The sequence below is a fragment of the Cajanus cajan genome, chromosome 6 (genome assembly GCF_000230855.2).
Source record: "Cajanus cajan strain Asha chromosome 6, NIPB_CcT2T_4, whole genome shotgun sequence".
In the NCBI taxonomy this organism is placed as follows: Eukaryota; Viridiplantae; Streptophyta; class Magnoliopsida; order Fabales; family Fabaceae; genus Cajanus; species Cajanus cajan.
This window is the reverse complement of record NC_138522.1, coordinates 16,870,662-16,897,154: the sequence shown is the minus strand read 5'-3', so window position 1 is coordinate 16,897,154 and position 26,493 is coordinate 16,870,662. Positions and strand designations below refer to the sequence as shown.

The 26,493-nt window shown below is 31.6% G+C and overlaps 3 protein-coding genes across 4 annotated transcripts; 2 read left to right on the top strand and 1 right to left on the bottom strand.

The window, feature by feature from the left end:
* The first annotated feature begins 2,327 nt into the window (after positions 1–2,327).
* On the top strand, positions 2,328–4,592 carry LOC145958585 (uncharacterized). Its single transcript, XM_083076090.1, has 3 exons — positions 2,328–3,481; positions 3,826–3,879; positions 3,983–4,592. Exons 1-3 carry the CDS (start codon positions 2,328–2,330, stop codon positions 4,590–4,592), a joined length of 1,818 nt encoding a protein of 605 aa, XP_082932216.1.
* A 2,426-nt stretch (positions 4,593–7,018) lies between these two features.
* Positions 7,019–10,274, bottom strand: LOC114916496 (uncharacterized). 2 transcript variants are annotated; one of them, XM_083076821.1, is made up of 4 exons: positions 9,993–10,274; positions 9,717–9,793; positions 8,876–9,490; positions 7,019–8,223 (listed from the first exon to the last, which is right to left on the bottom strand). In XM_083076821.1, exons 1-4 carry the CDS (start codon positions 10,162–10,164, stop codon positions 7,318–7,320), a joined length of 1,770 nt encoding a protein of 589 aa, XP_082932947.1. In that variant the 5' UTR covers positions 10,165–10,274; the 3' UTR covers positions 7,019–7,317. The 2 variants fall into 2 exon arrangements, with proteins under 2 accessions (XP_082932947.1, XP_029129109.1); XM_029273276.2 differs by having other exon boundaries at positions 7,019–8,232; positions 9,993–10,270.
* Positions 10,275–18,782: 8,508 nt separating this feature from the next.
* LOC109808966 (uncharacterized) lies at positions 18,783–25,742 on the top strand. The gene is made up of 9 exons (XM_020372167.3): positions 18,783–19,243; positions 21,252–21,383; positions 21,743–21,877; positions 22,235–22,369; positions 22,969–23,321; positions 23,722–24,466; positions 24,703–24,799; positions 24,897–24,951; positions 25,315–25,742. Exons 1-9 carry the CDS (start codon positions 18,889–18,891, stop codon positions 25,396–25,398), a joined length of 2,091 nt encoding a protein of 696 aa, XP_020227756.2. The 5' UTR covers positions 18,783–18,888; the 3' UTR covers positions 25,399–25,742.
* The last annotated feature ends 751 nt before the right edge of the window (positions 25,743–26,493 follow it).

Sequence of the window (26,493 nt, the reverse complement as noted above, 5' to 3'; positions counted from 1 at the left end):
AGTGATCTTGGCGAGTGGGCTTGCTTTGATCCATTTTGTGAAGTAATCAACTATCATGACTAAGAACTTAAGTTAGCTCCTTGCAGGGGGGAAAAGGGCCAAATATGTCCATTCTCCATTGTGCAAAGGGCCACGAGGACTATATTTGGTGAAGAGCTTCTGGATGGAGATGATGTACATCACCAAATTCTTGGTACACTTTTCATTTCTACACATAATCTCTATAGTCTAACTTCAGTGTGGGCTAATAGAACCCAGCTCGAACTACTCGGGTGGCCATAGAGCGCGAGCTAGAGTGCATGCCACATATGCCTTTATGGATTTCCTCAATAACATATCTAGCTTGGGACTTCATTGAATCTCCTTTGCTCGGTAAATTAGTTGCTTTAATGGGGGATACTTATAAAAGAGACTCTGATACTTAAGTTAGTTTTTAATGATGTAAATGTCTCTTATATATAATGCACGTACCTGGATGAATTTAGGGTTATCTTATCTGTCGATTTGACAATAATTGTAATATAGTATTATAATCATATCTTATCTTTCAAATTAATACTTTAAATAGAAAGAAAAATATTTATTTTGTGTAAAGTTATATTTATCAAAATTCTGTCACCAGTCACCACTTCAAAGTGTGAATAGTTCAACCAATACTATAGTTAAAAAAAAAAAAAATAAATCAAGCTCCAGGCGCAGCATACAAGATCACCTTACTATGCATATGCCCAGGACTATCCATGAACCGATTTAGCATGTGGTCGAACTGCTCCGAACCGAGAGGGCGTAGTCTAGTGAAGTAACGGTAAATCTACGTGATCACTATCACGGCGACGAGGCCGAACCCGCACATGGACAAGAACACCGCTGTGACGAGGAAGAACGCAATGAAAAGTGGGACCCATATTGGGCTTGTCTCTAAAGCACGGATACATGAAATCTTATCCCGTATCCGTATCGGATACGTATCCGATACGAATACGTTTTGATACGTGAAAGATACATATCTCATTCGTATCCACAGTGATTTTGTTAAAAAAAGAAAAAAAAAGAAAAAATATTTTTCAAATTTGTTCCAGTACGAAAATATTATTCGGAAATCAAGCATAAAATAGCAAGAAAACACAAACTTGAGAGGGAGATACTTTGCATTCCAAAGCCAGATAGGATTCGTTGCTACGTTTAGGCACCAGATTGGACATAGAAAACAACCACACACCAGTGACCTAGGTAAAGCATATAATCTCCTTTTCTCCATTATTCTTCCGGTCATGCATTGTGAGATGGAAACCTAAAGAGGATGCGCAGTGAGTGCGACACCTTGCACCCATATCTCCCTTGAGTCTCCAACTCTCTGGTCTCGACTTTTGGGGGAAACCGGAGACTATTTTGGCTTTATGCTTTGATTGCTTTATGATGTTGCGTGGCGTACAAATATATTTCACTTTTGAGTTTTGAATGACAAGTGTGTTGTGCGGTCAGTGACATTATATGCTTTCTGATGAAATTATAATATTAAAATATAATATTAAAATAAGTTAAATACTTAAATACTAATTAAAAGGTGCATATAATATTAAAAAAATTAAAATGTAAGCAAAATACTTTTGAGTCTATTGCCATTTCACTTTTTTCTTTTTTTTATATTTTACTGTGTTGTTTGTACCTTTATTTAATTTTATAATTTATTTAAAAATATAAAAGGTGTTAGCATAAAATTATTAATTTTATGAATATTAAAAAAATGGATAATTATTTTAATAATTATACACATTTAGGACAATTACTCACCATTTTTTTATATTTAATTTTATAATTTATTTAAAAAGTTTTTAATTTTATGTAAAACTGTAAATTAATAATAATTAGAATTTTTTAATTCTTTTTTAGCATCTCTAAAATGTATAAAAAATTGTAACAAATTTTTAATTTCTAGTTTTTAAACTAACAAAATTTCAATCTCACATACATGTTTTTTTTTTAATTTTAATTATCTTTCTTAATTTTAATTTTTTAATATATACTAATTTAGATGAAATTATAATATTAAAATAATTTAAATACTTAAATACTCAATATTTATATAATTTCTTTATATTAATATAAAATTATAAATAAAAAAATATTTGATAATATTTAATTTATTATTTTAATATTTTCAAGTTATAGTGTCTTTTGTGAAATTACTTAATATTTTATAATTTATATTTTTATGATTCATATTTCAGAGTGATTAAAATTTTTAAGTTGTGTAATTTATTTAACAATTAACAATTTAACATAAATATACTTTTTTTTTGCAGAAGCATAAAAAATATTTATTTATGATGTCAACAACAAATGTTTCTAGTTCTGATTCTAATAATAATTCTAAAATTCCAAGTAAGTTCGTTTCTGCCAATGTTGTACAAGATGATCATGCTCCTCTTTGGTGTTATGTTAGCATATTAGATAAAAGTTCAGAAGGGGGAGGAAATAAGAGTTGGTCTTGTAATTTTTGTCAAAAGGTTTATAAAAGTTCTTATTCGAGAGTTAAAGCTCATTTGTTGAGGATTTATGGAACTGGAATTTCTGTGTGTGCAAGTGTAAATGATCAATATTTGGTTGAATTGAAATCCATTGTTGAATTGGCTGAAAATAATGTGAAACCTAAGCATGTCCCATTACCTATAGAGAAAATGCATCAGAATTCTTTATTGAAAAAGAGAAAAGTTGGTCCTTTGGAGAAAGCATTTAATTTAGAAAATAGAGATAATCTCAAAGCTCTCATTGCTAGAATGTTTTATTCTTTTGGATTGCCCTTTAACCTTGCCAGAAATCCCTATTATGTGAATTCTTATTCATTTGCTGCAAATCACATGCTTAATGGTTTTCTCCCTCCTGGAAACAATGCCTTGAGGACAACTCTCTTACAACAAGAGAAGGCACAAGTTGAGAGGTTACTTAAACCTATTAAATCGACTTGGAATGCAAAAGGTGTTAGCATAGTATCTGATGGATGGACAGATGTCCAAAGAAGACCTTTAATTAATTTTATGGCTACAAGTGAAGGGGGTCCAATATTTTTAAAAGCTATTAATGCTTCTGATGAGATTAAAAACAAACATTATATGCCTGATAAGATGATAGAAGTTATAAAAGAAGTAGGAGAACAAAATTTTGTTCAAATTATAACAGATAATGCTCCTATATGCAAAGGTGCTGGAATGATTGTTGAAATTTCTTTTCCTAAAATTTTTTGGACTCCTTGTGTTGTTCACACATTGAACCTTGCATTGAAGAATATATGTGCTGCCAAAAATACTGAAAGGAATGAGGTAGCTTATGCTGAATGTAATTGGATTACTCAAGTTGTTGATGATGTTTCTTTTGTTAGGAACTTTATCATGAATCACTCAATGAGATTGGCAATTTTTAATCACTTTTCACCTCTAAAATTGCTTGCTATAGCTGAAACACGCTTTGCATCTATTCTAGTGATGTTAAAGAGATTTAAACTTTTGAAAGGTGCTTTGCAATCGATGGTTATTAGTGAAGAATGAAACTCTTATAGAGAAGATGATGTGGGTAAGGCCCAAGCTGCAAAAAAAAAATTATTTTGAATGATATGTGGTGGGACAAAATTACATATATTCTTAATTTTACCGAGCCTATTTATAGTATGCTTAGGGCTTGTAACACAGATAGTCCCACACTTCATTTGGTCTATGAGATGTGGGATAATATGATAGAAAAAGTAAAGACGTCTATATATAGATATGAAGGAAAAGAGTTAAATGATACATCAACATTTTATGAAGTTGTTTATTCTATATTAATTGATAGGTGGACTAAGAGTTGCACCCCTCTCCACTGCATGGCTCACTCTTTGAATCTTAGGTAAAATTAGCCTATTAAATATTTATTTGTTTTCATTATTTATTTATAAATAATTTGATAGTTACTAAATTATTTTATTTATTAACTTTTTATTTATTCACAGGTACTACAATGATGAATGGCTTCAAGAGGCTCCAAATATAATTTCCCCACATGAGGATGAAAAAAATTCTATGGAAAGAAATAAATGTTTAAAAATGCTTTTCACAACAACTGAAGAAAAAAGAAAGGTTTCTCTTGAATATGCTGATTTTTCATCAAAAGCTCATAATTTTGCTTCTTTTGACTCAATTGAAGATAGATGGACATTAGATGCTAAATCCTGGTGGGTAATGCATGGTTCTTCTGCTCCTCTCCTTCAAAAGCTTTCTTTAAAGCTTCTTGTACAACCTAGTTCTTCATCTTGTTGCGAAAGGAATTGGAGTACTTATTCCTTCATTCACTCCCTGAAAAGAAATAAGTTGAACCCTAAAAGAGCAGAAGACTTGGTTTATGTACATACTAATTTGCGAATCTTGTCTAGGAAAAGTGAAGAATATATGCAAGGGAGTACTAGAATGTGGGACATTGGTGGAGATGCATGGGATAGCTTTGGTGGTGTTGAAAATCTTGAAGTGACATCATTATCTCTTGATGAACCAGAAATGAAAGGTGTCTTATTTACAGATGATGGCCAAGGAGGTGATGAAATTGATACTATTCTTATTTCTTAACAATAAAAAATTATTTATAATTTTTTTTAGTAATATTTAAAATTTAAAAAGCAAGAAATGTATTCTTAATTTTAATTTTTGAATAATATTTATTTGCAATTATTATTATATATATATTAATTTAATTTTTTAATACGTATCTTAAACGTATCGTATCTTATATTTTTAAAATTTGACGTATTTCCGTATCGAATACGTACGTATCGTATCCGATACGCGTATCATATCCGTGCATCATAAGGGCTTGTCAATATGATCAACGGCGCCAAGAGGATCAGGCCCAAAACGGTTGCCACGAAGGTTAGGCCCACTAGGAGGAGCAAAATGGATCCCGTTATGAGAAGGGTCGAAACGCCGAAGAGCTGCCCAGAGTTTGAAACGCGCTCTCCAAGTATTCCAAGCAATGATGATGAAACTGTGGTGGTGGGTCTTCTTCTTTGGGCTTGGGCTTGGGCTGGGCCTGGGTGATGGTCGGGCATGGATGCTGAAAGTGAGGACTTGTGATTAGTTGAAGGGAATGAAGTAACTTAAAAAGGATGACGGGGAGGGTTGTTGGGGTTCTGCGCATGGACAAGGGCAATACTATATCTTAAGAAATTATTATGCACACGTAAAACTATATGTTTAAATGTTATTGGATACATATTAAATTTTTAAAAATAAAAAAATTGATAGAAATTAGAGACACTTGAAATGGTTGACTTTGATTTGGAAAATGTCACCTAAAGTTAAAAGACTAAAATCAGTATATAGGCAACCTTAACAAATCAAGAGGAATCTAAAATTAGAAAACGAAATCAACACAAGTAAAGGTTTTTTTTATTTTTTTTTAATTACCAAAGTTACATTTATGATCATACCTATCATAGAAAGTGTATATTCTATTACAGTGTAACAATACCCGTCATAGAATATGTAATATATTATGAAGGGTAAGGTCATACTTATCATAGAATGTGGATGTCAATGTTATGAAACATCACATTTTATACTCATATTATGAATGACATTGACCATCCGATATAAAAAATAAATTTTTTATGTTGTATATTGATTCGTCATAGAACGTGTGGACATTCTATGTCATGGGGATCTGTCATATCTAAGGCCAACATAGAATGTCCAAAACAACCAACATAAAAAGTCCCTAACACAATAGTGTTCTACCATTAGCTTATTCCTAACACTTGCATCGAAAGTAACTAATCTCTATACTCAATCATATGATATGAACAACTTATGTTAAGATACCAAGATTTAGAGTTATCACCATCAAAATTTGTGGTTACCATCAATAATTCTTGATTAGAATCTAACCCTTTGTCTTGAGAAGGATATGTTTCACCATCAAACTTTCCCTTTCCTCCTTTGCCAATTTTACATTTTTTGAAAAGTGATCCTAATTTTTATAATTATAACACTGGATTTTCTTCTTGTAAATCTCGTCTTGATCATATTCAATTTGACACTAATATTAACCATTTGATTAGTCACTAGTTCCACCATTCTTGCCACCTTTGCACTTGCCTTTTCCTTTCTTGTTCCAACAATCTACACCTTTCTTCTTGTAGTTGGTTTGAGCTAATAAGATTTGTTCTTATATGTTTTCATCATTCCTTCGATCATTTAGACTTTGTTCATGGGCTTCAAGAGAATTCTACAACTCCTCTACCTTTATAGTCTCAATATCTTTGGATTCCTCGATTGCATTGAAACGAGGAGGCAAATTTCTCAACACCTTGTCTACAATCTATTGATATGTAAACTTCTCATTGTAAGATTTCATTGAATTAATGAGAGCTTGAATTTGATTAAAATAATCAACTATGGACTCCTAATCATTCATAGACAACAATTCATATTACCTTCTTCACTTAATCAACACTTTCATAAACTTTATGTAGAGTATCACAAGCTTTTTTTGTTGAACTAATTTAACAAGTTTTCTCAAAATTTGCAAAATCCACACATTGATGCATCAAGAAGAGAACTTTACAGTCTTTCTTCTTAGACTCTTTGTAAGTTGTCTATTGCGCCTTTGTAGCACCTTCTTCCACTTCTTGAATCTTGTTCTTCACGATTTCCAATACTTCTTGGAAACCAAAAAAGACACATCTTCACACACCATTTCTCAAAGTGTTTGACATCAAAAACAAATAAATTGGCAAGGAAAAACCCATAAGAACTAGCCATGATTTTCCCTTTCAACACCATGCAATAAAGTTAAAGTATCCACACATGGATAGTAGAAACTCACAAAAGAAAGAGTTTATCTCACAATATAACACCTTGCAATCTAGTGGGGTTAACACACATCACCCTTAGATCCTTTACAATCAAAAAACTCTTGATACCAATTTGTTGAGGATGACACACACAGAAACATATGCACTCGTACATAGAAAATAACAACAAATAACAGAGAGTGAAAAATGAGTAGAGAAACTTTATTCTCATACTTGTGTATTACACCTGACTACTCGACTCTTAAATAGCAATGATACAAATATATATTTATAGAGCATATTAAACTTTAATGGTCAACTTAACAGATGATACAAACATATAACACAACAGTCTAAAGTATACAGCTGATACCTATAGACTTTACTATCATACTATATGTACAAATTAAACCTTCAAACTATATGTACAAGCCATATAGGCAAATATAGACCATTCATTTGAATTACACTACTCAACACATAATTAATTAAGGATATTGTTATTTGATCATGAAACATGCTAGCAGGATAAGTGAAAAGAATAAAAATGCTACCAGCTGCACCAACATGGTTTTGATCCAGTTATCCTTTCTAGACATGGGCTCATTCCTTGAATACACTTCATCTGAATGACCAGTTTTATTATTCTTGCCACCTTCATTCTCTTCAATGGAATCAATGTTGGTGAAGCTCTTAACACTTGAAGCCAGCTCCATGATCTGCTCACACCTTGTTTCTTTGTCATCTACTGTATTATTCTCAACTTCCTCTGCCATATCTTGATATGTAGATAATTTAACTGAATCACTAAAAGAGACCCTCTTAATTTTTGACATTATAGGACTCTCTAATGATTTGAATGTACTATTCTCAGTTTGGGATAGGTTGATCACTGGACTATTAACACTATCTGATTCAACCATTGACATAGAAAACCTACGTGTCATGCCAGGGCTGCTCGCAAAATTCCTACCCTTTGATGAAATTTTGTTAGAAAAATCTTTGATTTTCCTCCAACTCTTCATTTTTATGCTGCTGCTGCCACTACTTTGGCTACTGGAGGAGCTTTCAAAGGTAGTATTAGTTTCAATTTCATCACTCTCATTCTCATCCAATGTGGCATTAGAAGATACGCTTTCAATCTCAAGATCAGATACTGATGCATGCTTTTCCCCACACAGTTCTTTGTTTGAATTCTGGCTGCAATCTCTTCTCGAGGCCTTTCTACTTTGTTTTTGATGATCCTGGACTTCGAACCTCAACAAAGAGTAAAGCCACCGTTGGTACACAAGTTCCTCAACCATGTCAAATCTGTTTCTCTGCAATCTTTCAACTTGTTCTGAAAGTTCTTCATGCACTTGACGTAAACCAGTGATTTCTTCGTTTATTCGGGCACCTCTTTCCTCCTGCAGAAGCTAAATATAAAACACAATAGTAATTAACACATGATGGGTGCTACACTACTCAAGATGTATGTTTAAGCTCAACTTTGGCACAAAACTTTAAACTAGTGAACTACTATTCTAACTGAAGGTACTTCAAATTAATCCCTTCTTAAGGGGTAATAATAATTTATAGGTTGAGAAGAGTGACATAAGTTTCACCCAAGGCTTTGGTTTTTATGTATATAACTAGCATGGTTTTTGATTGTATAAGCATCACAAATTAATTACAAAGTTCTATCACTTTATCACCAACCATTCATGAGACGCAAAAGGAAGCTACACATGGTAACTAAACCATGTGATTAATACGTAATGTATAAGGAGAAAAATAAATACTAACAAAAATATTATTTTAACTTTTCATTGAAATGTTAATTCTATGTAACATTAATTGACGTTCTTAGTTAACGTGAACTATTCTTTTTGAATCGGAGAAAGTACTTATTATTTGACCAAAAGAAATATCTTCTATTGGATGGAATTTGTTGGGTTCCATTCCCAAATTAGTGAGATTAACTTCAATTTCAACTATAAGGGAGAATGTGTTATGTGTTGGAAAGAATGTGTTAAAGGGTATTATTATTAACATTCCTTTCATCTATGGTTGTGTTACCTCTGTTCTGATTCTTGCTTGGGCAGTGACCAACTTAATTCCCATCTCTCTTTTTTCCAACTCAAGCTCTTTATTTCTCCTCTTCAGTTCCAAAACCTCTACCTCCATGCCTTGAACTTCTTTAAGTTTCTTATTTGCAGTAGCATTTCTACCTGAACTATTATGCTTCTGAAATTCAGTTACTTGCTGTTGGAGCATCAATATTTGCTTCCTCACAACATCCTCCTTCTTCCTTTTCATCTCATTTATCATTTTATTTGTAATATCTAGCTCTTTTTTTGACAAGAGATCCTCTCTTACTTTTTCTAGAATACTTGTATTCTCTGACTGTAAGGAAGCAATGGTCTTCTTAAGAAAGTCCAATTTTTCTGTCTTTTCATCTAATTGCTTCTGCATTTGGACAATGGCTGAATGTTCTTCTCTTAGTGCATTCAATTCAAGAAGCTTCCTTTCAAGGTTTACTTCTCTTTGCTTGTAATTTCGTATTAAATTCTGCAGTACCTCTTTTTCAGTAACATTGTGGATTTTCTCACCACCTACTAACAGCTCCAAGCCCTTAAATTCCCCTTTTATCAGATTTTGTGGCATTCCAGAGTTATTCTGCTCCTCTTCACTCTGCAGCCAAAACAATCAATAGTTGGTATGATGGTCAAATACTTTTTTAGTTCCTGAAATTTTGTCAACGTTTACTTTTAATCTATGAACAAATTTTATTTGATTATATTTCTAAAATTCAAAGACTAAAAACATATTTATTCATTTGTTTGATAGTTTCTTTTACCTTTTTTTTTGTTTTTTTTTGTTTTACACAAATACACATAGAGGGTGCATGACTCTCTACCTGTAGAACATGATTAGCCTTAGAAATGTTATTTTCCCTCTCTTCAAACTCTTGTTCCAAGTGTGACCCATCACTTCCTTTGGGCGCCAGAAGCATCGTTCCAAAAGTGTAGAATAAATCAACATAATTAAGATTATAACACAAAAATGAATGAAGTAAGGAGTTTATCATGATAAGGTATTGAAATTTGAAACTTCTTACACTATCATTACGTAAAGTAGCTTTTTCAGACAAATTAATTGCTCTTACATATTAATATAGGAAAAATGTTGGTACCTTGAGATTTTATTGAACCGTTTCTCTTTGTGGAAGAAGTGGATTTTGTCTGCGAAATCTTGAGTGCAGCAACCGAAGCTACAACCATGAAGCTCACTCTGATTATCATGTAATCCTTCACACAAGTAAGAATGGTTTGGTAATTTGGTTCCCAAATGGGACTTGAGTACATGCCACTGAACTGAAGCTAGTGAAACCCTTTAACAATCACTACATTCTTATCAACATCATAGAACAAAGCCAAATGAAAATATCGACATTAGTGAAGCTCATCACTAAGTAGTGGTTGGCTTTGGTCAAGACAATGGAATTGAATGCAATTGGAAGAGAATGATATATCCACTTTTGTTTCTATTGTAGACACTTTTTGGAGCACGCACGTGCATCAAAGTACAATAGACAAGCATTAGTAGTCGGTAGTATAATCCTTTGCATGATTTCGTGCCACGTTCTTAAGAAATGCCTGAAACCTTGATTTTTTGTTTGTTCCAATGAAAGTATCTCTCGCCAAGAAAAGAAGGTTGAAAATATCTCTTTGTTTAAATAAGGCTTCCATCAATCCGTGTTATCCTCACATGCTTGCAGGTTATTGTAACTAAAATAAATTTGTTTACGTATTTTATATTAGTAAAATAAACTAATTTATAAGTTATAATTTATTTTTATTTTTATTCTTATTAATTTATTTGAATATAACTAAAGATGTTCTTTTAAATAATTTTACACTAATTTACTAAATTTATTAAATATTTCTAATTTTCTTAGTTAATTTATAAATCTTCTAATTTTTAGTTCTTAACTTATAATTTATAAATTTTTATTAGATTATAATCTTGTAAATTAGTTTTATAAACACACCCTATACAGCATAAATGAGGGATTCGGACTTTCTATTATTTGTAATACAATTGATTATATAACTTGTTTTAAAATAAAGTGAGAAATAGAGGGGGAAAAGATAAATTTAAGATAATACGACCGATGTTATTGAGAGATAAACAAAAAATATTATTGTAAAAAATTTTTAAAATTTTTTGTATAAATAATATTACTCTTTGATGGGGTTATTTTATAATATTTGCTTGAGGAAATATTTTATAAGAATTATTTTTATCAGAGGAGTATAATATAATTTTATTCATGAGTTTCTATTTATAGAGAAAATTTGTTATACAAAATTAAATATTGATATTATCCTATTCTAAAAATAAGGAAACAAATCCTAAAATAATCAAAACAAATTAAATCTAAAATATTTGAAATATAATTCTCCTAAAGATATTTAGGCATATTTCCAATGTTCCTCCTTAACTGAATATCTTTATCACTTAATTTGAATTTCAAAATCTCTTTTCTCTTTTTGATCAGTTTCTTCTTTTTGTGATTTTTGTTGCAATCTTTCTTAAGTGGGACCACTTTAGCATTTGTCTTGAACTTCTCTTTTGAAGGTTGTTTTCCATCATTTTCATTCTCCTCTTGATCATCAAACTTCTTTTAAAGATATGCATCTTTGTGCTCTTCACTTGTATCTTCATTTATAATTGACTCTTCCTTCTCCAAATTTAAAGCAAAACTCCTGTCTTTCATATGAACATTGAACACCTTTTTGTTGTGTATATCTTTAATCACACAATTTTTATCTTCAAATAACACTTTATAGCCTTTTTCCAATAACTGAGCAACACTCAATAAATTTTGATTAATATCAGGAACATATAAAACATCAGATATTAATTTCAAACTTGAATGACTTTTAATAACCAGTGTTCCTTTCCCTTTTACTGTAAGGTGTGCTCCATTCCCTATTTAGACTTTAGAGATATTAGTTTTGTTGAGTTCTTTGAAGAGTTCTCGATCATAAGTCATATGGTTTGTACAACCACTATCAATAATCCAAGTTTTTGAGGATTTTTTGGTCATAAAGCATGACATTCAAAGTAGTTGTTCTTCTTCCTCTTCTTGTTGATCTTCAATAATGTTGTCTTCTTCTTCTTGCTCATGAGATTTGCATACATATTTTAGGTGTCCTAATTGTCCGCACTTGTCACATTTTGAATCAGGTCTCCACCAACACCTCTGTTTGGATGATTAGTCTTTTGCAATAAGGACATGGTGAAAAAAATTTAGTGATTTTATTTTGATTGTTCTCTTGGAACAATTCCTTCTTCTTATTTTTAGCACCATTATTGTTCTTCCATTTAGCTAAATATACACCCTCCATAGATCCTTCTTCTCTCATAAGTATCCTTTTTTATAATGCTTGCAATGCATGTAACATCTTTGCCAAAGTGATCTTACTCAGATCCTTTGTGTTCTCCAAGACTGCTATTGAAGCTTCATATCTTTCAGGTACAGTTACTAGAAATTTTTCAACAATTATAGAATCAAGAAATTGCGTTCCTAGTAATCGTACCTTATTAGCAATGCCAAGCAGTTTGTCAGAGTATTGTTTGATTGTCTCAGTCTCCTTCATTCTTTGTATTTCAAATTCTCTTATTAAATTTAATACTTGCATGCTTTGAATCCTTTTATCTCCAGCATATTCTTCCTTTAGATAATCCGGAATTGCTTTTGCCGATTTGAGAGTCATAATCCCGGTGAAAACATTTTGTGAAACACAGGCAAAGAGACAACTTTTTGCCTTTGCCTTCTTGATTTTCTTTTCCTTGTGAATTTTCATTTGGGCTACGGTAGGATTGTCTGGCAACGTGGAAACATCATAATCTTCTTCTATGACTTCCCAGAGATCTAAAGCTTCTAGGTATGCCTCCATTCTCACCATCCAAAGATCGTAACTTTCTCCATAAAAAATAGGTGGGGAAATTTGTGAAAAGTTTATTTCTACTTGTTGCGGTTATTTTTATGGTATTTGTCCGAGGGGGCATTTTATGAGGGTTATTTTTATAATATTATTACATAAGCATACTCCACAATAGTGAGATATTGTCCGCTTTGGGCCTAAGCTCTCACGGTTTTACTTTTTGGTCATCACCCAAAAGGCCTCTCTATCATTGAAGTATGTTTATGTTATATAAGTTGTTATTTCTTGTTTTATTTTATCGATGTGAGACTTGTTTCTATCCTAACAACCCTCCCCTCAAACAAGGGACCTAACCTTTCATGCAGTGGAATATGACTTTATATATTACATTATATGTTATGAGTTATGAGGGGTTATGAGGGTTGTTACCGCATCCAACCAAGCGGCTCTGATACCACTGTTGGGGTTATTTTAATAGTATCCGTTTGAGGGAATATTTTATGAGGGTTGTTTTTATAAGGTTATTACACAAGCATACTCCACAATAATGAGATATTGTCCACTTTGGGCCTAAGCCTTCACGATTTTGCTTTTTGGTCAGCACCCAAAAGGCCTCTCATCATTGAAGTATGTTTATGTTATATAAGTTGTTATTTCTTGTTTTATTTTATCAATGTGAGACTTGTTTGTATCCCAACAATCCTCCCCTCAAACAAGGGACCTAACCTTTCATACAGTGGAATCTGACTTTATATATTACATTATATGTTATGAGTTATGAGGGGTTATAAGGGTTGTTACCGCATCCAACCAAGCGGCTCTGATACCACTGTTGGGGTTATTTTAATGGTATCCGTTTGAGGGGATATTGTATGAGGGTTGTTTTTATAAGGTTATTACACAAGCATACTCCACAATGATGAGATATTGTCCACTTTGGGCCTAAGCCCTCACAGTTTTACTTTTTGGTCAGCAATCAAAAGGCCTCTCAATCATTGAAGTATGTTTGTGCTATATAAATTATTATTTCTTATTTTATTTTATTAATGTGGGACTTGTTTGTATCCCAACACTCTTTAATATTTGTAGCACTAAAAGCTCTAATTGGGCAAATTTGGAAAATTTTGGTGTTGTTATTCCTTGTAATTGAACACACTTCAATTTATAAAAATATTTTGTAATTGATATAGTTTTATAAATGTATTTCGATAAATATTTTATAAGCTTTTTAATTTATTTTAATGAAATTTATAATTAAACTTATGATATAAAATTTTGTGGAATAAATACTTAATTTAATTATTTATTTAAAACGTAACCTTTTTTATGCATTTATTTAATTTTATTTAAACGTGACCTAACTGTAAAAGTTTGGTGTACATGAAAAATATTTAAAAAATGTAGAACTTGGTTTAAATGATCGAATGGAGTCTCTAGAAAAGTAATTAGTGGTTTGATTTTACTCAGTAAATAAATAAATAAATAAGTGACTCAAAATCAATTTACTTCATCAAACAAGCTCAAGGCCTAGATAATAATTTTCAAACTCAAAACTTACTAAACTTTTTTAGTTTTATTTTTATTTTTATTTTCTGTTAGGTCAAGTTTTAATGTCAATAAATATAAAAGTTTTTCTAGAATTTTTTTTTTGCGAATAAATAACGAAGGAAAATTAGACACTAAAATAATTAAGTTATCTAGCTAGACAAAATTCTTAGTTTGAAAGATACACATTTTAATTTTATATCATTTATGATGTCTAATAATAGAACCGCTTGTGTTTATAAGATTACCTACCATATCGAATGAATTTGGTACTCACCTTCAACTAAAAGAAATAAAAGACTTGTTTTTTTGCTAGAAAAAGACAAGTAGATCCTCTAAATCATGACAAATGCCAAATAAAGCTACTAAAAATTACTCTAACCTGACATACACATGAATTCACCCATTTGGTACCTAAAAGATGATAAATAGCTTCCTTGATTATATAAGAAGTGACAATCTGATGAAATGCATTTAATACATCAATGAACACTTCTTTCCATAAGGAACAAAATTAAAGACACACGAAGTAAGTCTGTGAGAGATACTCAAGAATTTACAATGGTCATCTTTATAGAAGCACCTATATAAGGAAGCATGATGATTTAGAAATAAGAGTATTCATTATTATTTATTGAACATATTCATATTTATTCTTAATTTGTGTAAATCAACTCTAGATTATATTTGTTGTATCGCATCTTGTAGCTAGTAAGACAAAACAACATTTAGCCAACTACAATTTAATGTTACTACTTTGAACTTGTAGAGACTTGTCTGTAAAAGAATACTTGGTTATTAAAATCTATAAAATTAAAACTTTGTGTTAAAAAATACCTAGTAATTACTTGAAGAGACAAATCAAAAAATACTTATGTTTGAGATAAAAATAACTTGAGAAAAAAATATTTATATCTTTAATGATTGGATCAAGAACTAAATATAGCCTTTGATAATTAAGATAAATCAATATAAAATTAAGTTGTATTCATATTCTTATATCTTCATCTATACTCCTTGTATTTTGTTGTTTCAATCCGTTTGAGTTTTTAATTAACCCCTTTTAATGTTTCTATTTTCACCACAAGTAGCATATAAAAATTTTAGGCCAACTCAAACATAATTATTAATACTAGATTAGACAAGTCAGTCAAACTGAAAATTGGTGGTCAATCCAAAACGATAAGCTCATCAAATCCAATATGTAATCGAACAATATTAGATCGAGTAAAAGTGGCCAATTTTCACGAAAACCTAATTCAGTTTGCAAAATGGTTTTAAAATAATAAAAAATATAAGAAATAGTGTATTGATACCACGGGAGGACTCAAACTTTGTCACCGCACTTTAATATACTAAACACATCACTAAGCTAGTTAACAATTGCATGCTACATTTTACAAATATATTATATACACATATAATTTTATATATTACAAATAATAAAATTTAAAAACAAGCACTTTGTTATGTGGGAGAATTCAAAACCTTGTCTCTTGAGAACCATTGTGTCAATTTAGTAGTGAAGATTTAATTTTAATATTTTTGTTTTGTAATTCTAAAGTCTTGTCCCTTCACATTAAAATAGAATACAATTACTAATAAATGTTATGTTTTATATACGTATACAGTTTTTTTTTGTTTTTTTATTTTGAATTATGTTACTTATATATCTTTTTTTAAAAATTTAATATAAACTGATTTTATTATTTAACAAGTGATCTTTCAATTCTATCATAAATCATCAAACTACTACCTATATCGATTCAATGATCAGTTCGATCCATATAATACTAATCATCTCACTTCATAAGTATTGACTTGACAATCTTACCTAACTGGATTCATTTGACAACTTTAGTTTGATTTGATTTTTATTTTCTTGCTATTGTATAAAAAATTTTCAACTACGTAATTTTTTTTTATTATATCGATGATTGGTTTTTCAGTATATTTTATGCTTACTATTGTCATCTTTTCCGTATAAATTTTCATATTAAAACTATATCAGGATTTAAATTGGTATTAATTTACACTTGATCTTTTTCTTTAAAAAATGTTAATGATTTATAATTGTTTTTAAAATTTTTTTAAAATACTAATAATTTATTTGTTTATATATAACTTTGTTTTAAATAAAAGACAAGTGTATATTAATGGTTTAATTTTTCACTCCCATATGAATTGCACTTTTGAAAACATATTTAAATGCATGGTTATTTAAATTTTAATTGAATATCAGCTATAGTTTTTCCTTAGTTTTAAAACTGGAATTTCTCTACTAAAATGATCATTTAATAAAAAAATTAGCTCGTCTCAAAATTGATGAGAATTTGCAAAGAACTAGTTAAACGAGTACAAAAACATTAAAATACTGGTGTAGAAAACTGATTTGAAGACTTTTTCAACATTTTTCTATTTTAATTTTTTTAGTCTAATAATAAAGCACATATTTAAAAGTTACACTTAAATATTATCAATTATTATAAATCTTATAAAAAATTGTTTAATTGTTTATATTAATTCACAATGTTTACATCTTAATTTATTATTTTTTATATTATTTTATTATTTAAAATATTTAAAATATTAAAATATAAATATAATTATTATGGATCCGGTTAAGATTGAACCATGAACTAGAGCTGTCAAAACGGGCTACCCGGCCCGGCCCACCACGGGTTGGTGGGTTAAACGGGTTGGCTCACCTTAAAAAAAAATAATTTTTTTCATTTTTTTTTCTTAATATACAACTAAAGCCCAAAAATTTAAACTTATTTTAAAAATCTGAGATTCTTAATTAAGACATCCTTAAATGAATTATTCATCCCAAACATTAAATGATAATTTTAAATATAATCAAACCAAATCTAAATAATCTCAAATAGATAAATATAATCCAAAATTATCTTAAACTTCAAATACAATCCAAAATCACAAAATTACATATCACAATCTAACATTAAATTATTATTGTCTCATGTTGGACTACACAATGACCCAATAATTATTGTATTTTTCAACAACAAAAAAATTAATCACAAGTTGGTGGGCCAGCCCGGCTCACCACGGGTTCAACCCGGGTGAGCCGGGTTGGTGGTGAGCCGGGTTCAAATTTGACCCGTATTAAAATTTTTAAATTTTTTTTAACCCAACCTGGCTCGAACCCGTGGTGAGCTGGGTTGGCTCGCCGGGCCAAACCCATTTTGACAGCTCTACCATGAACCCATTCTTTCACTTAACCTATTCATTTTACTGTCTAATTTTAAAAACACTGCTTCGCTTTTTCATAACATTCATCAACTTTAATATTTTTATTTTCGTTTTCTTAATATGATTTTAATTTTAATTTTAATACAACATTAATAAAAAAATATTTTTATACTAATTTAAATATAGATTTTAAATAATAATTATGACATTTTTCAAAATTAACATCTTCACAATACTTCACACAATATCATTGGTAAGAACCTTTTACTTACTAGAATTCTTGCATGTAACCTTTTGAGATGACAATCATATCTAAAATCAGCAACTATATCTAGAAACTAACACAATATTTTTTTAATATATTTTTTATTTATTCACATACTTTTTTGAAATTTTTTAAAAATCATTTATCTTTAAATTATTTCAAGTTAAACATTTTTAGTTATGAAGCTTTATTATGATGAATTAGACATATCTTATTATTATAAATAGTAGGTATTGGGAAAAACCCAAGTCCCACATCGACTAGAGATTAGGCAATTGAATAGTATATAAGTGGAAAGCAACCCTTACCTTATAAGCCGGTTTTGTAGGGTTGAGTTAGACTTAATCCACTATTCTAACATGGTATCAGAGCCATTTAGATCCACTTTAAAAATGGGCCACCCACCATTGATGCATGCCTCATAGGTATGAGGGGGTGTATTGGGAAAAACTCAAGTCCCGCCTATCCTAGATCATTAAAAAAGGGCCACCCACCATTTATCCACGCACCAAGCCCAATAGTACTGGACGTGAGGGGGTGTATTGGGAAAAATCCAAGTCCCACATCGACTAGAGATTAGGCAATTGAATAGTATATAAGTGGAAAGCAACCTTCACCTTATAAGCCAGTTTTGTAGGGTTGAGTTAGGCTTAATCCACTATTCTAACAGTAGGAATTAATTCATTTAAGTCATTTGCATTATATAATATGTGAATTCTTTTTCTTTTTACATATATAGATAATTACAACAATCATTAAACACATTAATTAATTTATAAAAATATTTAATATTATGAATTCATTCAAAGCATATTTTATTAATATTATTAGAAATTAGGATATATAATTATAAAATAATAAAAAATAATATTAAACCTTGTAATAATAATAATAATAATAATTATTATTATTATTTTTTAATTTTTTTTATGACATCCGATTCCCACCGGGGAGTACGTAGCTACTTTACTACTTACTTGACTACTCTTCTTCTCCGTGAAGAAACCGTTGAAATTGAAAGTCCCATATAAAACGAACTCTAACTAACTCCTCTTCACATAACTTCTTCTGCAAGCAACATCATCACATTCCGTTACACGCGCCTCCCTTCCATGGACCCGCACTCCGCTCCGCAACCCGAATCAGACCCCGATGACTCTCCCGCTCCCGGCTCCGCCGCCATTCCGCCGCGGCGTCAACATTCCGCCGCTGTGCCTGTTCCCATCACCGGCATTCGCCGCCGCACCTCCGGCGACCAAATGCCAGTTGGGGGCTACAGGCCCCGGTATTTGCCGCTCGTCGGCTCGCCAATTTCGTCTTCGACTTCTTCGAGCCTCATCGGCGACCGAGAGTTCTCCGAGGACTCTTCCGGCCCCCGCGACTTCCCCGTAGGGTTTGACTCTCCGCTCGAGCCGCCTCCGGCGACTTCGCCGGAGGTGAATGTGATAAACCTCTCTGGAGGCGCTGGTATGCTGACTATGTTTCTTGAATTTCTTTGGTTGTGTTTAGTGTTTCAAATTGAAATGTTCAATCGCGGTTGTAGTTGTTATTTTGCGGTTTTGATGTTTCTGCGCGTTGTGATTAATTACCATGGTTGTGAAGTGGTTTAATGTTGAAGTTAAGTTAGGTTATGTATTTCATGAATTGTTTATTAGATTGCTCTGAATACTCGTTGTCTTCTAGTCATTATTTGGGAGTGAAGTTGGATTATTAAAGTTTTATGGAATGTACGTTGTGTTGCTCGACTTTTTGGGTCTAAGTTAACATTTAGGGTTCTATCTGAAACCATGCGATGCCAAAGCTTGTCTCCACTACTCTAGTTTACCATTTATTCCCTTGTCTCAACGTTTTCACTGCAAGGATATCATTTTCAAAAAGCATGCATTGAGGTGGTTTCTTCGATATTCACTAGATTACATGCTTAGGTCATCTAATGTACAACAACAACAACAAAGCCTTATCCCATTAGATGAGGTTGATTACTTGAATCACAGAGGTCATTCGACTCTGTTAAAGACTGAAGTTTCAAAGATGTTATTTAACACAAGATTCCTCTTGACAACTTCCTCCAAAGTCCTTTATAGTTTCATTGCCAGTCCAAGCTTGGGTAAAGGAAGAAGGTTGTGTTAAGCCTTCAGCAACTAACGTAAAACTGACCAATATACTGAACATGGATCACTCATGATAGGTCATCTTATTAACAAGAGAAAATCCCATTGGTCCCACATGGACAATGTATATGCCCACTATACCTTGTGCTAAAATATATTTTAATTTTGAAGAATAGGTGGCAATAAGTGAAATCCTTACCATAGTCATAAAGGCTTTGATATCATGTCTTAGGGTAACTCCATGCTCAAGTGTATGTTTGGTTTGCCGTTATAATAGAGCTTAATGGATGTTTGGCTCAATACACAGTTATCTCCTTTGTAATGCATATATACAATGGCTTTCCAATGGATTACCAGACACAACCTAAGCTGTTAGGTGGAGGTTTAGGGCTGGTCTTATTTATTTAATATGCTTTGAGTTTGAGCGTTTGGGGTTCAAATGTGTAGTGATTTATATAAATCTTGTCTCTTATTGGGATCAATTTGTATCAAAATAAAAGCCTCTTGAACATGGTTATTTACATTTATTTGTTGTTTTTAGCACAAGTTTTATTAGATGTATTCTAAATAATAGAGCAACTAGACTCTTGAATTTAGGAAATGTTATCTAGATATGATTGCCAATCAGCTTAGTTTTTTTTTTCTTCTTTAAAAAAATCATTTTATGTAAAGTTCATGCATTTGCTAGAATTCGGGATCTTTAATATTACTCATGGTTTAATACATCAATAGGTCTCTGAACTTATTACAAATTTTTCATTAGGTTGCTAAACTAAAAGATTATTATAATTAGGTCCTTGATATTCTCCAATTTTTGTAATTAGATTTCTAGAACTAGTTTATGACTTTATGGAGGTTTAAAACTTCCAGCAAGATAACAATTTGTGACAATTATACTAATTTAAGGGACTCGATTACAATGATTGTGAAAGATCAAGGTCCCAATCACTATTTTTTTTTTTTTTAAATTTAGAGACCAAATTAAAAATTCTCAGAAAGTTCACGGACTTACATATGTATATCAAACCATTACTCATGACCTCTAATAGGTGAATGTAAGTCTACTACTAGAGGATAAAGTAAAAGGAAAAAACCCAATCATTGATTTATTAAGGGTATTGCTGTAAAGCACTAGTGGCACTGAGGTACTTTATTTTTTTTAATCTTTCAGTCCACTTTTCGTTCTGCTAGTGGGAGGGGTTCTATTTTACCTGGCATTTTTTTTCTTCAACCAAAGTGGTTTTAGATTTTTGCTTCTTACAAAGGCAACAAGCTGTGTTACCTCCGATAGATAGCTAATTTTATGTAGAATTATTTGCATTTCTTATTCCATTACATATAAATGGCAACCAAAAATCCTGCAGAGAAGAGGGAAGAGCCTACCAAAGGACTGTCTCATCTGACATCAATTTTAAAGCCACTTGAAGCCAAAACTACGGAGACTGAGAGACGAGCCTTGCAGGAGGCAGAAAGAGCTGCAAAAGCTGCTTCTAAAGGTTGTACCCATTAGAATTAATTTTATCCTTTTCTCTTTCTAAAAAAATACCAAGATAAAACTTATCAAGCTGGTTCATTATATGATAAATTTTTCATAATTCAGATGCCTATGTTTGTTATGTACATTCGTATGAAGTTTAAATTCAAGAGTTTTTAATCTTTCAGTCCATTTTTGGTTCTGCTACTGGGAGGGCCTCTATATTACCTTGCATTGTTTTTCTTCAACCAAAGTGGTTTTTAGATTTTTGCTTCTTACAAAGGCTACAAGCTGTGTTACCTCCGATAGATAGCTAATTTTACGTATAATTATTTGCATTTCTATTCCATTACATATAAATGGCAACCAAAAATCCTGCAGAGAAGAGGGAAGAGGCTACCAAAGAAGCACTGTCTGATCTGCCATCAATTTCAAAGCCACTTGAAGCCGAAACTACCGAGACTGAGAGACGAGCCTTGCAGGAGGCAGAAACAGCTGCAAAAGCTGCTTCTAAAGGTTGTACCCATTAGAATTAATTTTATCCTTTTCTCTTTCTAAAAAAATACCAAGATAAAACTTATAAACCTGGTTCATTATATGATAATTTTTTCATAATTCAGATGCCTATATTGTTATGTACATTCCTATGAAGTTTAAATTCAAGAGTTTTTAGTCTTTCAGTCCGTTTTCGGTTCTGCTACTGGGAGGGGCTCTATATTACCAGGCATTCTTTTTCTTCAACCAAAGTGGTTTTAGATTTTTTCTTCTTACAAAGTCTACATGCTGTGTTACCTCCAATAGATAGCTAATTTTATGTAGAATTATTTGCATTTCTATTCCATTACATATAAATGGCAACCAAAAATCCTGCAGAGAAGAGGGAAGAGGCTACCAAAGAAGCACTGTCTGATCTGCCATCAATTTCAAAGCCACTTGAAGCCGAAACTACAGAGACTGAGAGACGAGCCTTGCAGGAGGCAGAAAGAGCTGCAAAAGCTGCTTCTAAAGGTTGTACCCATTAGAATTAATTTTATCCTTTTCTCTTTCTAAAAATATACCAAGATAAAACTTTTGAAGCTGGTTCATTATATGATAAATTTTTCATAATTCAGATGCCTGTATTTGTTATGTACATTCCTATGAATTTTAAATTCAAGAGTTTTCCCACTCTAAATATTGACAACTGCCTGTTACATTAGACTGTTCTAAATATTGAAAAAGTGTAGATTACTATTTAATCAATCTTGGTTCCTTATTTACCATAATAACTTTCATGCAAAGCGGCATAACCGAATTCGACGTAATTTCAGTAAGTTTTATGAATTATGAATTCTAAAAAAAGTTACACTCTTCCTTTGAGCAGTCTGGTGACTCTTTGGGTTTGTGTATATTTTTTTAGTATCATTCTCACTCTTCGTTTTATTCAATGTGATGTTACAATTAGATAAAGTTCTGCATAAAACTTGGCCTCGAAAAAGAAAATGGAGTTCAGTGATTTATTAGATGGTTCTTAACACATCAGAAAGTTCATTTGCTAGTTGCTGATATTCAGTAATTTTATGCCCTTTTATAGTCTGTGCTTATGCTTTTAGTTGTTTTATATCCAGCTGATGGAACCACAGCAGTTGCTGAATCTGGGGGAGCAGCCTCCAGTAAAAGTACGAGGCATTCTTCACAAAAGAAAGATGGTCTTCTTTCTATGTCGTTAGTAGCTACCAACAAGAAATCAGGAGATCGTCCTTTGGAGAAAAAGAAAAAACATGCTCCTCTTCCACAAATGCAATTCGATGATGAAAACAGAGTGGAAAAGGCAAGAAGGCGTGCAGTATTTGATCAAACTGAAGCTAGACATAGAGTTGAATTATTTCTCCATTTGCCTCAATATGAACATGGGACTCGGCTTGCTAAACTTGAATCGATGTTTTTCCAACTTGATTCACTGCATCCTGCTGTGTGGAAGGTACTCTTTTGGAGTTTCGTAAGGTTGATTCAAAATAATCTAGATAGCATCACTTTTTAGACAAGGTTAGTTAAATATGTAATCTTAAGGTGAATATTAAGTTATTAACAATAAAAGTTTTAGTATTTTTTTCATTCACTAGATCAATAATCTTTGGTTACATGTAATTTAACTGCAATTAGGGGACCATCTTAAATTAATTATTAATCTTTGACTTTGATGTTGAATTTCCAATTTCTTTGATATTATTATAACTTTTATTTTTCGTTATGATACACATGTTTTGAATCCTTAATATACTTTGAGAGACCTTGATAATCTCGAATGTGTCAACTTTAACTGCTTGTCAAAGTGTGCACGTATCTTGTGATGATGCTCATCAATCTTACTTAATTGTCAGGTTGGATTGCGTTATTTGTCAGGAGATATATCAGGGAGTAATGCCCGATGCATTGAAATGCTCTTAGCATTTCAGGAAGCCATTAAAGACTACTCCACACCGCCTGCTAAAGTCCTTGTTAAGGATTTAACTGCAAAAATCAATAGTTATGTTTCATTTTTTGCTGAATGCAGACCTCTTTCTATTAGCATGGGAAATGCTATTAGGTTTGTAAAGAGTTGTATTGCAAATTTGCATTCAAGTCGTACTGAATCTGAAGCAAAAGAAACTCTTAGTTCACATATTAATCAATTCATTAATGAAAGAATAATTCTTGCTGATAAGGTGATTGTTGGACATGCTGCTACAAAGGTTAGCGATGGAGATGTTCTTCTTACATATGGATCATCATGTGTTGTTGAGATGATTCTTTTACATGCCCATGAAATTGGGAAACAGTTTCGTGTAGTGGTGGTAGACTTGCGACCAAAGTTTGAAAGCCAGGCTTTACTTCGTAGGCTGGTGGCTAAGGGCCTGAGTTGTACATATACTCATGTAAATGCTGTTTCTTATGTCATGCATGAGGTCACACGAATTTTTCTGGGAGCTTCTTCCATTATGTTTAATGGAACTGTAAATTCAAGGGTGGGCACTGCGTGTGTTGCAATGGTGGCTCATGCATATGGTGTTCCGGTATTGATCTGTTGTGAAGCTTACAAGTTTCATAAAAGGGTGCAGCTTGATTCAATATGTTCAAATGAACTAGGTAAGTTTGAGTACAGGTTTGTTATTATTATAATTTTCTATTCTGCATATGCTTGATACATATTGAGAGAGATATTCATGGGAATTCAATTGTAATGCTATTAATTGTTATTTGTTACGAAAAAATGCGGCAATTTCCTCCCACTTGTATTGGCTGCTAGCACTGCCAAACAATCAACACACCATATTTTGAAAAATGTTGGACACTGAATTTGATAAACTTAAAATTTCATGCAGGTGACCCAGGTGCTGTTGCCGTCGTTCCTGGAAGAATGGATATCAATTATCTGGACAATTGGACTAGTCAAGAAAACTTGCAGCTTCTGAATTTGTAGTAAGCTTTTTAAGCTTTAGATATTTGATATTTCATATGTATGAACAACCCTCAAAATATATAAATATATATGTACTGATTTTGTTTTGACGGACAGTTATGATGCTACTCCTTCAGATTACGTATCGGCCATTGTGACTGATCATGGAATTGTAAGTTGAAAAAGTGTCTACTTTATCATGTTTTCATGTTAGCGCTGTACTGCTTTGTGTCACCTCTTGGTGGTTCTAGGTTTTAACTTTTAAATTAGATGGCATCCAGTTACTTGATTTCTTTCGTGTCTTTGAATTTTTAGAATTCTAACTACTCTTCCATTCTTATTTTTTTCCTTTATGGATCATTTTTCTGGTTAGGTGATTTATGATTGAATTTAAATGATTTCATTTGTCGTATCCAATTATTATCTTCTTAAGAAAGGCTAAAATTGTGAATATCTTTGTATACCCTTTCTTTTTAATTCTTGTAGTTTTAACATTATTTCCAGTTACATAATATGTTATCTGCTTTTGTTGCAGATCCCTCCTACAAGTGTGCCCGTAATTTTGCGCGTTGCAAAGAAAAGTCAGCAAGTGGCTTTAACTGCTCACAACCGATTTTGATAAATGGAATTTACTATATAGTTGAAGTTTAGTTCCCAGAGTGAAAATTTTGTAGCTTTATCCCTCAACAATTATAGAGATGCATATTCTTTCTGTAGTTCCATTTTGTTTTGTATACTCACTAGGATTCTGTAACGCTGTGTGGGATAGGAGTGAAAAATAGGATGAAAGATGTATAGGAGAAATAATAGAAATATAAGTGAATTTGAATGGAAATTTGTGGTGTTTGGATCGATGGAATTGAGGAAAGTATGGAATAACTGTGTTTGGATACAGCATTTGATAGTAATGTAAATTTTTTAGGATACTTCAATTGTTACTCAATAAAATGCTCTGTTTGGATACTTAATTCCAAAATTTAAAGAATTCCGCAGCATTTTAATCCTTTGTTAAATAAGGAGTTTAAAATTTCTCTAAAATAGGTATAATTTGTAAAATTCTCTGTTCATATTCATCCAGTAGAGCGAGATTTTAATCCTGCCAAAGAGGCAGGGTTTTCAACAATTCTGAAAGGCCAGTGTGTTTGGGTGGGAATATTGGAAGGACTCACTTTGACATTGGGTTGAAGTTTTCGACTCATCAATATGCTTTGATTTCTTCTGTTTTAATCTGTCAAAAGACAGGTTGAGGGTGGGATGAGTCCGGAAGGGTAAATCTGCCAAATTAGTTTCTTTCTTTCTTTCTCTTTTTTGTTTGTTTGTTTGTTTTTTTTTTTTTTTAAATTATACATATATATATATATATATATATATATATATATTTGAATTAGGATTTTACTTTATTATATTAATCAAAGAGATTTAAATAAACCAGTGGTATTAGTTTTAATTTTTTTTAACTTATGTTTAGTATTATATATTATATATAATTATATATACACATTAACTTAGCATAAATAATCATGTTAATTTTTTTTACTTAATTTATTATGCCTAAATAAATTATTTAATATTTAAGTTAAAATATTTAATCTTAAGGTTTGGAGGTATTTTCACTAGAAAGACATACTACCAAGAAGGTTTGATTGGAATAATTTGTTGGTCTCGAAAGAACACGAATTTAGAAGACACGGGTTGAATACATTCTACACTTAGA